This window comes from Lipotes vexillifer, unplaced genomic scaffold, assembly GCF_000442215.2.
Source record: "Lipotes vexillifer unplaced genomic scaffold, Lipotes_vexillifer_v1.1 scaffold216, whole genome shotgun sequence".
In the NCBI taxonomy this organism is placed as follows: Eukaryota; Metazoa; Chordata; class Mammalia; order Artiodactyla; family Lipotidae; genus Lipotes; species Lipotes vexillifer.
Genome location: NW_006779100.1, coordinates 766,873 through 782,715, shown reverse-complemented (window position 1 = coordinate 782,715; position 15,843 = coordinate 766,873). Strand labels below are relative to the sequence as shown.

Genomic DNA, 15,843 nt, shown 5'->3' with positions numbered 1-15,843 from the left:
TTCCTGCTGAGCCGCTAAAGGGGGCACAAGAGCCACCCCCTAGCTGGCTGCATGTGCTGGGAAGGGTGCTTTGGCGTGAGGAGGCTTCTGGATGGTTGTTGATGGATGTCTCCACTCTGAGCCCGAGGGGATGGATGCCTTGCCTGCTGTGTCCCAGCTTCAGCTTCACAGGCTGAGGAGCAGGGTCGGGGAGGCCCTTCATGCTTCAGTCTCCTCATGAGCCAAGATCTGGACACCACAGGAACTGGAGGATAACTTTGATATACTAAGCTCTAACAGATATCTTTCATGCTTGCACTTGTTTGGAAAACATCTTTCTCTTTAAATATCAGTAGGTCTTACAAATACAATAGCGAGCCAGAGCGACTGAGTAGCCTGGATAATGGACCAGGTCCCGCACATCAGAGACCAGGGTCGTGGTCCCAGCCTGACCACTAACAAGCTGTGTGACTTTAAGTCGGTCAGTGCCCCTCTCTGAGCCTCAGCTTCTCTTGTGTCAACTGATGGAGTTGCTGGATCTTTTTTTTTTTTTACATCTTTATTGGAGTATAATTGCTTTACAATGGTGTGTTAGTTTCTGCGTTATAACAAAGTGAATCAGTTATACATATACGTATGTTCCCATATCTCTTCCCTCTTGCGTCTCCCTCCCTCCCACCCTCCCTAGAGTTGCTGGATCTTGACCGTTGTTAGCCCCTCATTGGCAAGTGCAGACACTGCCAGTCACCCCCCAGCCCTGTACCTGTGTTCCTGTCCCAGCTGGCAGGGAGGGTGGAAGGAACACTCTAAAATGGTCTGTCTGCATTGTAATTCCTTCCCCTCCACCCCCCAGACTGTGAGCTCCTCAAAGGCAGCTACAGGGTCTTTTTTTTTTATTTATTTAATTTTGGCCACACAGTGCGGCTTGTGGGATCACAGTTCCCCAGCCAGGGATTGAACCCGGGCTACAGCAATGAAAGCACTGAGTCCTAACCACTAGACCACCAGGTCTCCCAGCTATAGGGTCTTGTTCACTACTGGATCCCCAGCATCTTGGCCTGCTAAATGAATGGATGAATGAATGTGATCTCTCTGTACAGGATAGAACACCTGGGACTCAACGCGGTGCTGCAGCTCCTGGTGGGGGTACCCCTGGAGATGGTGCACGGAGCAACCCGCATTGCGCTTGTCTATGTGGCTGGTGTCGTGGCAGGTAGGCAGGTGGGCCCCGTGTCCCCAGGGGTGAACCTCCCCAGGGCGGCTAGGAGACCCCATGAGGTCAAGCAAGCCCCAACTTCCGGAGAACCCTCACCATCCAAGCTCCTGACTACTAGGCTTGGTCTCCAGGCAAATCTCCCCACTTCCCTGGGGATACTGGAAAGGGAACTGCCACCCAGAGAGGGAGGCATGTGATGACAAAGGAGGCGAGAGCACAGGAGTTGGAACAGGCAGACTGACCGAAGTTTCAGTCTTCACACTGCCGTGTTGCAGCTGTGCGAACTTGGGGAAATGCCTTACCTTCTCTTGGCCCTGTTAAGCTTTAAGAGGGAACTGATGAGATCTGCCTGCCAGGCGTGAGGAGGGCGGAGTGAGGTGAAGGATGAAATAAACCGTGGAAGGGAGGTGAGCTCCCTGTGGGGACATCCAAGGAGTGGGTGGAGCCAGGTACCTCCCCTGGCCAGGCCAGCACCTGTACCCTACAGGGGATCTTGCCTCTGCCCAGGCTGGCTTGGTTGACCCACGGCTGGCCGGAGAGAGTCTGGCCTAGGAGGTAGTGGGCGCTCGTGCCAGCTGGAGGAGTCTGGAGCCCTGGCTGGCTCAGCGCTCGTGGCAGGTGATGCCAGTGATCATTGCGGCCTTGAAGGTAGTGGCCAGCCCCCTATCCTCCTCCCCAGTGGCAGAGGAGGTGCACTGGGATGAGGTGGGGAGAGCAGAGCAGATTTCTGCAGGAAAAGTCTGCACCAACTGGGCTTCTGAACAGAGGGATCTCCCTCGTGATGTTTCCACCTTTATCGCTGGCTTTTCTCTTTACAAGGTTTGCCGCCTCAGCTCTTCCCCCCTGACAGCTGTACCCAGGGGAGCTTTGTGTGTACATTTAAGTAAGATCTTAATCCTTTCTGAGCGGCATTGAAGTTGTCATCAGGAGAGCAGGGCAGCGTCAGCCTTGTAAACAGTGGTCAGGCAGGGACCCTGGAAGTAAGTGGAATGACTGCAGGAATCAAAGAGGGAAGGGTCCCACCACACACCCCCATCCCATGAGAGGCTGGTCTGCTAGTTTGTGAACCCTCAGCCTGGGAGATTGGCCCAGCGCTGTCTCCTTCACTCCTGTGCTGAGGTTAAAAACTTGGCCACCTTGGACAGCACTCACACCAGCTTCTCCCAGAATGCAGCACCTTCTGCATCCTTGAAAAAAGGTCTGATGAACATCTCTGTGTGCCAGACTTACTTAGCCACTGACACACCCCTGAGTGTCGACATCTGGGGATTTAGAGCCACATTTTCCACACCGACATACTCAGACACCCAGATGGTTAATGGCGAGGAACAGGAAAGATGCTCGTAACACTTGCACTTGGTAGTTAATTAGATGGGAGTGCCAGTAACCTAGAAGACAGACATAGATTCAAGATGACTCAGGCCTCGCCCAAACCAGATGACACCCAGCGGGAAGACAGTGCAGGTATCACTTCCCAGTGATGCCAGTGCAGAAGGAGATGGTGTAAAGGCAGACGGGGGCTTTCCAACTAAACCTGAGGGTGTGGGGCTGTATTGCAAAGCAAATTACATGTGCTGTTCTATCTGAGTCATTGATTCAGAGCAGAGGGCATTCTGGTCACCGCATATCAAATCGCTGATCTCCAGGACTGAGTTGATTGACCTGCCTGTACCCCTTCCTCCCTCTCTGCTCTGTGTGCATGCCTCCTCAGAGAGGGGGGCCTGTTCAGACAGCCAGACCCTGACCGGATAGCCAATACTTATCAGGTGCCTGTCCTGTGCAGGCTGTCTTTAATCCCCACGACAACTCCATGAGGCAGGAACTGTTAACTCTCCATCTGTTACAGATACAGAAACCGAGACTTAGGGACGCTAAGTGACTTGCCTAAGAAGATACAGTCATAAGTGGTGGAGCTGGGCTCTAATCCAGGCTATCTGACCTCAAAGGCTGTGCTCTAACACTATCATAGTGTTACGAGAATTAAAAGGCAGGCCTTATCCTTTATGCACATAATTTGTCAGAAACCGAGGGAGGTCTTAATAGACAATGACCCCTGCTCTCTAATTCCTGCCCAATGAAAATATTCCAAATCCAAGGCCATCGCATTTTGTAACAATAATAACTAACCTCTGCTGAGCGTGTCTAGTAGTCCAGGTATGTGATAAATGGTTCACACGTATGTTATCTGCTCTTCTCATCACAACATTCCTATGAGGTAGGTGCTGACACCCCCATTTTATAGGCAGTTCAAAGAGGTAAAATCACTCTGTTTGCTCAGCCAAGAAGCCCTAGAACTGGAGTGGAAACCCTTCCTCCGCCCGGTGCTTCTAGCCAATACTTGAAGCCAACGTGCATCTCACTTCCGGCCAATGATTACAGGGCTGAGTTTAAATACTTTAAGATCCAGTCTCTTCGCTGCTCTGCCCAGCTTTATGATAGATTATATAGATCAGAAGCTATGGATGCATCCCCAGAGCCTAGCACAGGGTTTGGTACATGGTAAGCAACAAATATTTGTAAACTAAGTGAAAGAGTACATACATAAATAAAGTTGTACTGCTTAAAGGTAGATGTTCGGCCAATTTTTATTTGGATTTGTTTGGGGTTTTTTTAACAGCTAAGGGAGATGCTGGAGAACACCTGCTTTAAATTTTCCAGGCTAAAATTATCGCAGCTGTGCATTATGGCAAAGTTACCAATTCATCCCCGTGCTGGCATGGACCCAGGGTTTTGGGGGAAAATTCATAGCCCTGACTAGCACTGATCCTTTGGTTTGCTGCTGTGTACAGGTGTGGCGTGTCACTCTGGCTCGCCTTCTCTCCCTGTCCTCTGCCCCCATGACCTCCAGGAGTTCACACTGGCCTTTATTGAACTGTGATCCATTCTGTTCATCGGGAATCCTGCCTGGCCCTAGCTTTCTGTCCTGGGATGACCTGTCTTACTTTATTGATATGCATACATACATTTATACTTGACCTCTCTTAGTCCCTATAGTCCAGGGCTAATCTGCAGTCACTTAAGGAAAGTCTTTTTTTTTTTTTTGCGGTACGTGGACCTCTCACTGTTGCGGCCTCTCCCGTTGCGGAGCACAGGCTCCGGACGCGCAGGCTCAGCGGCCGTGGCTCACGGGCCCAGCCGCTCCGCGGCATGTGGGATCTTCCCGGACCAGGGCATGAACCCGCGTCCCCTGCATCGGCAGGTGGACTCTCAACCACTGCGCCACCAGGGAAGCCCAAGGAAAGTCTTTCTACCACAAATGGAGGGCAGGTGGATCCAGATTGTCACCTTCCAGATTCTAGAACCAGGATCCGAACCTCAGACCCTGGATCTTAGGCCAAGACTTGGATTATTGTATTTCTGATCTGGAAGGAACCCTTGAGATGCCCTCCAGTGGGTGGCAAACTTTACTCCCCAGGTCCCACCCCCATTCAGCCAGAGCAGCTCTCTGCAGCATGGGGTAGGGGTGTGAGTCAGGTTTCTTTAAAAACAGTGTCTCACTGCTCAAAAGTTAGAAAGCCTTAGACTAACCTCCTCATTTCACAGATGTGAAAACTGAAGCCCAAAGAATTCAGGAGCTGTGCCCAGGGTCACACAAGTAGCCAGTCACGCCCCCATCCCATAATCCTGCCACAATCCAGACTGACCTCTGGTCCTGGGGTCAGGACTCTCATCCATTGTTAGGGTGAGGGAAAGGTCAGTGCACGGAAGCTGGACCCTGGGGGCTTCCCTGCCGCCTCCCTGTCCTGGTGGATCCCACCGGGGAGGCCGAGGGAGCAGAATCTGGCCCGGTTTGTGGGGACTCACGTGGAGGAGAGAGGCTAGCCCCAAGGAGGCTGGGGCTTCCACTGTCCAGACGGTAATTAATGGGCAGCCAGCCCTATGCAGCCCTGCAGTGCAGCCTTTGCAGCCAGCCCTGCCGCCAGGGAGAGTGAGAGTGTGGGAATCCTTTGTCATGCAGATCCCGCTGCCTGCCCCGTTGGCCACCCTGGGATTTTTTTTTTTTTTTCTTTTTCCTGTTATATAGGGCTGACCCCATGGCTAGGCAGTTAAAAAAAAAAAAAAAGAAAGTTATCTGACAATGGATCAATACCTAATTAAAGCCAGAGGGAAAGCTTGAAAGGGGAGAAGAAAGATTTATAGCTGCCCTGGGAGGGCAGAAGGACTCGGGTGTCCTTAGTTTCTGACAGTTTGTGTTTTCCTGAGAGGTGACATTCCCCTTGAGACTAAGAATCTGTTGTGGGGATCTCTTCCTCCAAGGATCTCAGTGAGCCAGCAAGCCTTGAGAGTGGTCTGGGGGTGACGGCAAGCCAGGGAGAAGGCACATGATGTTGCAGGGGCCTCTCCACGCCCAGGGTGTCAGGCACGCTGGTTCCTGCGCCAGGCCTTGCCTCCTGCTAAGTAGTGAACCCTCCGCCACTGTAGGGCCTGCAGAATTTGGCCTTCCGCCTGGCCCTTTTCTCTCCACCCAGGCAGCAGCTAATTGGCTCCTGAGCCTGCGGGCATTTTCCAGTGGTGATTTCCGCATGCTCACCCAGGCCAGCCACCTCTCATCCTCTGAGCCCTGGGTTCTAACTCCCAGTTATTTTTAGTCTCCTGTGTCCTTCCCTGAAAGCCAAAGCATTGATCACACTTAAATGAGACCAGAACAACACATTTCCCATCTTCTTCTCTGCCCAGCTTCCCTCCCAGGATGAAAGTTTATCATCCCCCAGACCAAGAGTCTCTACCATTCCTTTCCCCCAGAGGATATGACATCATCCTTCTTTCTTCCCCGGGACTTCTCAAGGACGTTTTCATCCAAAGAAGCCCCGCTTTGGAGACCCTGTTGGCCTGTTGTCATTTCACTCGGTTGGAGGTGACGCCAGGCAGGTTTTGGGACGCTCTTGAGGAGAGCGAGGGTAGAGGGTGGAGGTTGACCTCTGACCCAGTTTGGGGAGTGGCTGCTAGAGAGGCGGAGAGCACACGGGCTTTGTGTCAGGCAGACCTGGACTCATATCCTGGCTCCAGCCCTTCCTACCAGGTGACTCTGGGCTCAGCCTCATCTCTGCAGCGAGGCTACTAGTGCCTGCCTCAGACGGTGGGCTTGAGGGTCAAAGGGAAGGATGTCTGTAAAATGCTTGGCCGGTGTCTGACACACAGTGCCCCATAAGGGGTGGCTATTTCTGCAAGAACTACTGCTACTATTTTTGTCGTTGCTCAGAACCCTGAGATAGCACAAGGGGAGGCTGGATTGCCAGGCAAGATGATCTGGGTGGCAGAGTTCTACTTTGGGCAAGTCACTTCTCTCCTTGAGCCTTTGCTTCCCAGCTGTAAAAGGAGAAGTTTGAACCAAATGGTTCTTTCAGCCATAAATGAATGTTCTAGGAAGCTCCGAGGTGACATGCGATCAAGGGAGGAAGAGAGCGAGCCTCTTGCTCTGGGGTCTCAGCCCCGAGGCTGCAGCATCCGAGGGCCTGGGACTGGGGTGGGGAGCCGACTCCAGCATCCTTGAGTTCTCCGTCTCTCTCTGTACCAGGGTCCTTGGCGGTGTCTGTGGCTGACATGACCGCACCAGTGGTGGGCTCCTCTGGAGGGGTGTATGCGCTTGTCTCTGCCCATCTGGCCAACATCGTGATGGTGAGCACCCCCTGTCCCAGCAGCCCTCTCTCGGCCTCCCCTCTGCTGTCACTGGGCCTGGTGTTAATCTGTTGGAGCTGGGTTTTAGATCCCCCTTCACGCTCCAGCCCAGGCTTGGCAAGCACCAGGTGGCCTTGGCCAGTAGCTGAGTTCAAGGACACTCCTCATCCTCTGCCAGGATACTTCCAGAGGGGCCCTTCCATATATGATTCATATTTTCTCCAGCCATGGCTTTGCCCATCTTCCTATTCCAACTGTTTGCTACTCAGTGACTTTAAAAAGTTTAAATCCTTGACCACTAGCATGCGTCGTAATTGTAACTTGTTGCTTGTCATCGGCTGTTAAAAGTAAGGGGATCTTAGGGACTTCCGTGGTGGCGCAGTGGTTAAGAATCTGCCTGCCAATGCAGGGGACGTGGGTTTGAGCCCGGGTCCGGGAAGATCCCACATGCCTCAGAGCAGCTAAGCCCGTGTGCCACAACTACTGAGCCTGCGCCCTAGAGCCCGTGAGCCCCAACTACTGAGCCTGCATGCCACAACTACTGAAGCCCGCGCCGAGAGCCCATGCTCCACAACAAGAGAAGCCACCGCAATGAGAAACCCGCGCACCACAACAAAGAGTAACCCCCACTCGCCACAACTAGAGAAAGCCCGCGTGCAGCAACAAAGACCCAACAAAGCCAAAAATTAAAAAAAAAAAAGTAAAGGGATCTTAGAGAAGATCTCATCAAAAGTCCCAAACAGGAAAGAAGGCTCTGAGAGGTTAAGTGATTTGTCCAAAGCCACAATCGAATTTGTGGCAAAATGGGGACTTGAACCCACATCTCCTGGCAGTCATTCTGGTGTCTCTGTCCTCCACCAGCCCCTCAAAGCGACTGGACACCGTCATTCCGTTTCTCATGTTCTTCCTTGCCTTTTCCTGAAAGGCAATCTAGTGTAACTAGCTAAGAGCAGGAGCTGTTATTCCTCCTAGATCTGAATCCCAGCTACCCACTTCCTAAAGAGTGACCTTGGGCAAATGACTTTACTGCTTTGTGCCTCAGTGTCTACATCTGTGAAATGGGACGAGATGGGATCAATGACATAAAGTGAAAATAACCACTCAGTATAAGTGTGAACTTAATTCCTGACTCCCCACAGAAGAGGCCGGGGTAGACTCTTCTGAGACAGGATCTTCAAGGCAAGCAATTGGAAGCCACCTGATAGTCTCAGAGGAGGTCAAGACGGCTTCCTTGTTTTAGAAGCAGTCTGAAGTTTGGAGGCTGAAAGAGGAGTCACTGGCAGTGCTTGGCTCACCCTGCCTGATGCCCCCACTTGCCCAGGAGCCTCCAGGCAGATCCCAGATCTTACTCATCTTTTTGCCAATGCCTGGTATAGGGCTGGACACATGGCAGAGGGGGCCCACTAAATTGGGGGGAAGGAGGGAGAGAAGGGCCGGAGGGAGGGCAAGAGGGCAGGAGGGACTGTCAGGAAAGGAGTAGCTTCTCTTTGGGGTCTTCTTGCTCTCACCTCTCTCCTCCGTCACTGTCGTCCCCCACGTGGCAGATGTGTGAATGCTCAGTGACAGCAGTTTATGGAGGTCTTGGAAACACGAGTCTTAACCACTGGACCTCGGGAAGTCCCACCCCCATTTCTTCATTATTATTGCCACTGTCACCTGGCCTGCTCCTCAGCACCATCCCCTTTCTTTGCACCAAAGTCCCCTTTGTACACTGAGAGAGAAAGAGAGCTGCAGCAGGGGCGGGTGGGTGTGTGAAAGTGTGTTTACACACGGGGTGCTTGGCTTGGTCTGCTAAACACCTGGGAGCCCAGAGCCGCCTCACATGGCTCTTTAAATGGGTCACTCTGTATCAGTGCCACAGCTTTCCCCAGATACAGCTTTTCCTCTGAATTCTGTTTCTGCCACTCCCCCCTCCCCCTGCCCCAATTCCTTTCTGCAGGGGGAGGAAAGGCCACCCTCCCCTTCCCCTTCCCCGCAAGGTGCATCTGTGTATGAAGGGGATGAGCCAGCACAACTAAGAAAGAAGAGGCAAACAGGACTTCATAACGATGACCTTTTCCACCCCTTCCCACCACCTGGGAAGCAGCCCCAATGCCCCAGAAGTTCCTGTGGTGAGGGCAGACCACCTCTAGGACCCCGGACCGAGGGCTGGGGCATGGGGTTGAGGAGGGGGGTGTGAGAACAGTTTTCTTCCAGTTTATGTCTCTTTCTGCAAGTAGCCTGTGGCTGTGCAGATGAGCTGTCCCACCCAAGAGCCCAGCGGTCTTACAGAAGGACGTGGCTTTCCCTGACCAACGGGGAGCTTTGGGGTCCCCTGGAGTGTGACATAAGGTAGCCTTTCCCTTAGAAAGTTGTGTGGTGCTTATTGGACAGTGAAAAACACTCACTTCCTCCTTAGAAGGTCAGTTTCCTTTCATCAGGAGGCTGCCTTTACCCAAGCTAGCTCAGTGCCCAGCAATTCAGAGATACATTAGGACACACCATATGAAATTGCCATTTCTGTGGGTCAGAAGCATTTAAGCATTGGCGATTTCATGTGGTTCAACCTAATAGATAGACTATCGATTTTTTTTTCCCAGAATGTTAGCAAATGTATGGGGAGAGTTCTTTTTTTTTTTAATTTTTATTTTATATTGGAGTATAGTTGATTTACAGTGCTGTGTTAGTTTCAGGAGTACAGCAGGGACTTCCCTGGCTGTCCAGTGGTTAAGACTCTGCACTTCCACTGCAGGGGCCAGGGGTTCGATCCCTGGTCGAGAAACTAAGATTCCCACATTCCACTCGGCCAAAACAAAAAAAAAGAGTATAGCAAAGTGACTTAGTTATACATATATCTATTCTTTTTCAGATTCTTTTCCCATATAGGTTATTACAAAATATTGAGTAGAGTTCCCTGTGCTATAAAGTAGGTCCTTGTTCATTATCTGTTTTATATATAGTAGTGTGTATATGTTTAGACTATTGATTTTTAATTCCAAAGTGAAGACTTGTCTGTGTGTCCCAATAAAGCACCTCATCAGAACAAAAAGGAAAAAGAACATGCACTTGACATCCAGGAAATCTGGATTTGAGGACCCTTGTATCACCATTTTGATAGCTGTGAGTTCCTTAACTTCTCAGGGACTCTGTTCTGTCATCTGTAATCCCTTCTTCACAAGGTAGTTGTGAGAAAGACATGAAAAAATTGGATGTGAAAATGTTTTTCATGTGACAAATCACCAGACAGCTGGGAGACCCTGTATGTATATGTGTGTGTGTATGTGTGTGTGGAAAAAAAAATTTTTAAGGGACTAGGTTTTTTTTTTTTTTTTTTTTTCTTTGGCAGTATGTGGGCCTCTCACTGTTGTGGCCTCTCCCGTTGCGGAGCACAGGCTCCTGACACGTAGGCTCAGCGGCCATGGCTTACGGGCCCAGCCGCTCCAAGGCATGTGGTATCCTCCCGGACCGGGGCACGAACCCGTGTTCCCTGCATCGGCAGGCGGACTCTCAACCACTGCGCCACCAGGGAAGCCCTATATACTTTTATATATATAATTCTTTATCTTTATAAATTCCACCTGATATCTGTACAGAGAATAATCTGAAAATGTGTCCTTTATGCTTCAGATACATAACAGAAAAATATTGAACACTCCTGTTCTCAGGACTCTATTTAAGTGAGAGATTCTGCCTTAAATGAAAGTATGTCTTATTTTTCATAAAAAACACTCTGAGTTTCAAAACGCTTGTTTACATCAAGGGAATAAATCTAGAAAATATTTCAGCAAATGATCTGGATGGCATTAAAGACCTGTAATCAAGACTTCTTATTTTAAATTCTAGCAGTATAAAGACACACATAATTGAATAATTTATTAATTGCCTTTTGCTGGGGCCCATAGGGTAGAGTTTCTTTTTTATTTATTTATTTTTAATTTTTAAAAATTTATTTATTTTATTTTATTATTTATTTTTGGCTGCATTGGGTCTTTGTTGCTGCACGTGGGCTTTCTCTAGTTGCGGCGAGCGGGGGCTACTCTTCGTTGCGGTGCACAGGCTTCTCATTGCAGTGGCTTCTCTTGTTGTGGAGCATGGGCTCTAGGCTCGCGGGCTTCAGTAGTTGCGGCACATGGGCTCAGTAGTTGTGGCTCGCAGACTCTAAAGTGCAGGCTCAGTAGTTGTGGTGCACGGGCTTAGTTGCTCCGTGGCATGTGGGATCTTCCCAGACCAGGGCTTGAACCCGTGTCCCCCGCATTGGCAGGCGGATTCTTAACCACTGCGCCACCAGGGTAGCCCTCATTTTTAAATATACAAGATGTTTTCTTTAACTTTGCCCCATACGATAGATGTTTTTCTAAAACATTTGAGATCTAAATTTTCGCAAATGGAACCATACTGTCAAAGCACAAGGAAAGATTGTTGTCGAAAAGTCACAGAAGATTTCTGTTATAAGGTTCATTTTATCTGTGTCATGCTTTCTTTTTTATCTGTGTTACGCTTTCCTTGTTTCCTGTGTTGGGTTTTCTTGAAGTGATTTGACAAGAAATTGTTTCCACTGGGGTTATGTAAAGCTGTCTGGGAACAGAACCTCTCCTGGGTTTCAGCCTCTGAGCTCTTGACTGGCTGGGTGAGCAAGATGCCTAGGGGACTGGTTACTGCCTTGTTTGCCGTTGGTGAGTTACCATCTCGCCCTGTGAGGCTCTGGTAGAGAATGAAATTAAAGGACCTGAAAAAAGTTTATATTCCCCAGGGGCCTGCAGGCTTTTCAACATTTATAGCAGCAGCAGTGCTGGCTCTGTGTGAGATTTTTTTCCTTCTCTCCTGTTGTTTCACTGTGCTTATTTTATTGGAGGGAATAATGGGGAGGAGGGGGGGAGATGAGGCAGCTGGTGGAAAGGAGTGACTTTCTAGTTTAACCCCTCAGCTGCTGGGAGGCTGCTCATTTACTGATGTTTGCTCAGCTCTGGGGGCAGCCAGCATGGACAGACAGAATGTGACCCTGCCTTGGAAGTGTGGGCGGACAGAGCCCTGGACTGGGAACCCTGTCAAGCTCGACATTAACTCACTGTGACCTTGCACTTGCCCTCCTGGACCCTCAAGTGCAGATCAGAGTGGGGTGGCTAGATCAGCTCGCCAAACTGCAGTGCCTTCCAGGTCTCGGCAGGTATGGTAGATGAAGCTGGTCCTGGGAGCCATGTTGCAAAACTGGAGCTCCCCGGCCTCCTCCAAGGTCATTGAGAGTCTGAAGTTTCTTTAAAAAAATTTTTTTAAATTTTTATACAATTTTTAAAGGTTACTTTACATTTACAGTTATAACAAAATATCGGCTATATTATACAATACATCCTTGAGCCTGTCTTACCCCCTAATAGTTTGTATCTCCCACTCCCCCATCCCTATATTTCCCCTCCCCCCTCACTGGTAACCACTCATTTGTTCTCTGTGTTATATTCACTAGTTTGTTGAATTTTTTAGATTCCACATGTAGGTGATATCATACAGTATTTGTCTTTCTCTGTCTGACTTAGCGGAGATTCTGAAGTTTTGAAGCCGCTCTGCAGAGCAAACTCACCATCTTTGCCCCAGGTGCAGATACTATCAGGCACTTAGATGACTCTTACCACGTGCCAGACAGTGTTCTTCTTTACACATATTAATTCATTTCACCTTCGCAACAAACCATGAGGTGGGTAATGAGTTAGATACTGTTGTTATCTCAGATTTACAGATGAGGACACTAGAAAAAAGGAATTCTGAGCTACCACACCAGTGGTCTCACCAGCCCAAAAATGCAGACAGTGCTTTTTTAGACAGATCCCAGATAGGGCCCAGAGGGGCCTGGACCTCAGCTGAAGGAGAGAGCGGCCAGTACATTCTAGACTTACTCTGCCCGATGCTATCACTCAGAACACAGTGAAAGAGATTTCAGGTAAAATATTCAGAGGGTTTTTTGTTGTTTTTTTTTTTTTTGGTACGCGGGCCTCTCACTGTTGCGGCCTCTCCTGTTGCGGAGCACAGGCTCCGGACGTGCAGGCTCAGCAGCCATGGCTCACGGGCCCAGCCGCTCCGCGGCATGTGGGATCCTCCTGGACCAGGGCACGAACCCGTGTCCCCTGCATCGGCAGGTGGACTCTTAACCACTGCGCCACCAGGGAAGCCCCTTCAGAGGGTTTTTATGAGGAAAAGGGATCTTAGAAGTGTTTCATATCCATGTGAATTGCCATCTGTCCACAGAACTCTTTCTATGTTGCAAAACAAAAACTCTGTACCCATTTAACAACTTCCATTCCTCCCTCCCCCAGCTCCTATTCTATCTTCTGTCTCCATGAATTTGACTACCCCTACTACGAGGTAGCCTGTACCTCGTACAAGTGGAATCAAACACTATTTGTCTTTTTGTGAGTGGCTTATTTCACTTAGCATAATGTCTTCAAGTTTCATTCAAGTTGTAGCATGTGTCTTAATTTCCTACCTTTTGAAGGCTGAGTACTGTTCTATTGTGTGGATACACCACCTTCTGTTTCTGTATCCATCCATCCATGGGCTCTTGGCTGGCTTCCACTTTTTTGGCTGTTGTGAATAACACTGCTGTGAACATGGGTGTCACATTTAAGGGAGAATGACAACCCATGGGTGGACCTCACAGGGAGACAAAGCCTGGCCGGACAATAGCAGGAAGAACTTTTCAGTGATTGGAGCCCCTTCACGGGGCTGCTTCAGGAGGTGGTGAGTTCCCGGTCACAGGGCCTGGAGGGCCATTTTGTCAGCTTCTTGGCAGGGGTGTCCCTTTGGGTGGAGATGGCCCATCAGGTGACTCCCAAGGACCCTCCCATCCTTGGGCTTCATCTTGGAGAGGAGCTGAGGGGCCACCGACCTTTGGCCAAATGAGCTAGCTCGGGTTAGGTGGCCAGATCCGGTGGAGGGCACCAACTCCCGTTTTGTTGCCTGTCTCCCAGCAAGGGTCCCCTGGGGGCAGACGCCAGCAGGTGACAGCGTTGTCCTGCCGTCTGCTCCTTTAGCACAGAACATGTCAGCAAGCAGAGATAAGACTCCCCCACCTAAAGAGGGGTCGTGTGTCACTCACCTCGCCTTTTGTGAGGTTCAGGTCACTGAGGAATAATAGGGAATAACAGGGAGGCAAAGGGCAAGAAGCCGAATGTGGCAGGATTTCTGTCTTTTTGGCAGCTTCCCGGCATCCTGCTTGGTCCACTGAAGCTTCCATAGACATTATTGTACATGCCAGTGTTCAGGGCCTCTGTCAAGTTTCACGCATGGGTCCCGCAATGTCAAAGGAGTTCAAGACGTGCCCCTGAGCTGGGCCTGGGCCAGGCAGCAGAAGCAGGGGAGGTGGGTGGGAGGGAACAGAAGCCCCGGCTTCTGTCCCCACTTGCCTCCTTCCCTAGGACTGATGTGTTCCGGGGAGATTCCAGGCTCGTTTCTGCTTCTGGGTAAATGGAATCGAGCTTTGAAAGCGCTGCAGGAGTGCCCCTCAAAGGAGCCCTGTGGCGCAGTCTTTTGTAAACTGAACAGTCCTTTTGTAAAGTGAGTAATTGTACTCTGATTATCTGCTTTGGAGGTTCAGAGTTTCAGAGATTCTCAGGGGAAAGAGGGATTTGTCTGAAGGCCATCTGGCCCACCCCGTTTCCAATGCCTGATTCTCTTGAGCATCCTCTCTGAGTGATGCGAAGCCCCCATTGAACCCCTCAATGATGGGAAAACTCACCATCCCATGGATCACTCCATCTTTGGACAGCTCAGCTTATTAGAAATGAAAGCTTATCCTGAGCTTAAAAAACTAATCTCTGAAGTTTTCATCCATTGAGTCTTCCACTTACAGGTTACACTGAATATGCCCTTCCCTTGCGTTGACTCACTTCATACTTGACGGCAATGAACTTGACCCCTGAGTCGTCTCCTCATTTGTTCCTCAGATGGAGGATTTTGAGTTCTTTTATCATCCTGATGGCTCTGCTTTAACTTGGCTTGCTTTGCTGTCCTGCATCCCTTTGCAACCGTGGGACCCAGCAGTTGAGGCAACTGTCAAGACATCTTGTGAGGGAAACAAGGACTGTCATCTCCCAGGATCTAGATTCTCTTCCTCTGTTCGTGCAGCTTGAGAGCTTTTATGACACTAATAAACTTACCATTGCCTGAAATCTCAAAGCCATGCTGGTGTCATCTGGGACAAAGCCACGACCGGCTCATTCAGGATTTAATGGAGATGATTTTTTTAAATGTCAGGTTTTCCTAAGCGGGTTACCTCTTCAGCGGAGTGGTCTGATCTGGAACTAATGGAACTCTCTCTCCTTTTTCCCTAGAACTGGTCAGGCATGAAGTGTCAATTCAAGCTGCTTCGGATGGCTGTGGCCTTGATCTGTAGTAAGTTCTGACGGGGCAGGCTGGGGGAGGGGAGCCCTGTACTGGGCCTGGGGGATGTAGAGATGGCACAGTCCCTGCCCTTCTGGGACTTGTGGTCAAAAAGAAAAGGGAGACGTGTCCACAATGTGCAACAACGTGGGGATGTTACGAGAGGGTCTGGCCTACGATGCTGCTACCTAACCTTTCTTCAACTTTTCACTGATGTATAATCTGCAGACAGAAAAGGGCATGCAGGATTAGTGTCCAGCTCAATGGTCAGATCAAGAAGAATAACCTTTTTTGGCTTTTATTTCTTTTTACTTCAAAAAAATTTCTGGTTTTAGTATTTTTATTAAAAAAATGGTTTTCCTTCCAGCTTTATTGAGATATAATTGACATACAGCCCTGTGTAAGTTTCAGGTGTACAGCATGATGATTTGACTTACATACATCATGAAATGATTAGTACAGTCAGTTTAGCGAACATCCGTCATCTCATACAGATAAAGAATTAAAGAAATGGAAAAAAATATTTTTTCCTTGTGAGAAAAATAACTTCTTAACCTTTTGGGTCATGGAGTTGATCCTTTGAGATCTCCTTGGAAGCTCAGGATTCCTTTCCAGAAAGGTGCCTGTATGCACGTGTGCGCGCACACACACACACATACACACACTCTAAAACTCGCAGTTCAGCA

General features: G+C 49.6%; 1 protein-coding gene across 2 annotated transcripts in view; it reads left to right on the top strand.

The window, feature by feature from the left end:
• RHBDL3 (rhomboid like 3) overlaps positions 1–15,843 on the top strand; it is a 43,934-nt gene that overhangs the window by 25,259 nt on the left and 2,832 nt on the right. For both annotated transcript variants that reach the window (XM_007452372.1, XM_007452373.1), the window contains 3 exons: positions 1,080–1,192; positions 6,711–6,811; positions 15,109–15,169. In XM_007452372.1, coding sequence (XP_007452434.1) covers positions 1,080–1,192; positions 6,711–6,811; positions 15,109–15,169 — 275 coding nt within the window. The remainder of the gene's footprint in view (positions 1–1,079; positions 1,193–6,710; positions 6,812–15,108; positions 15,170–15,843) is intronic.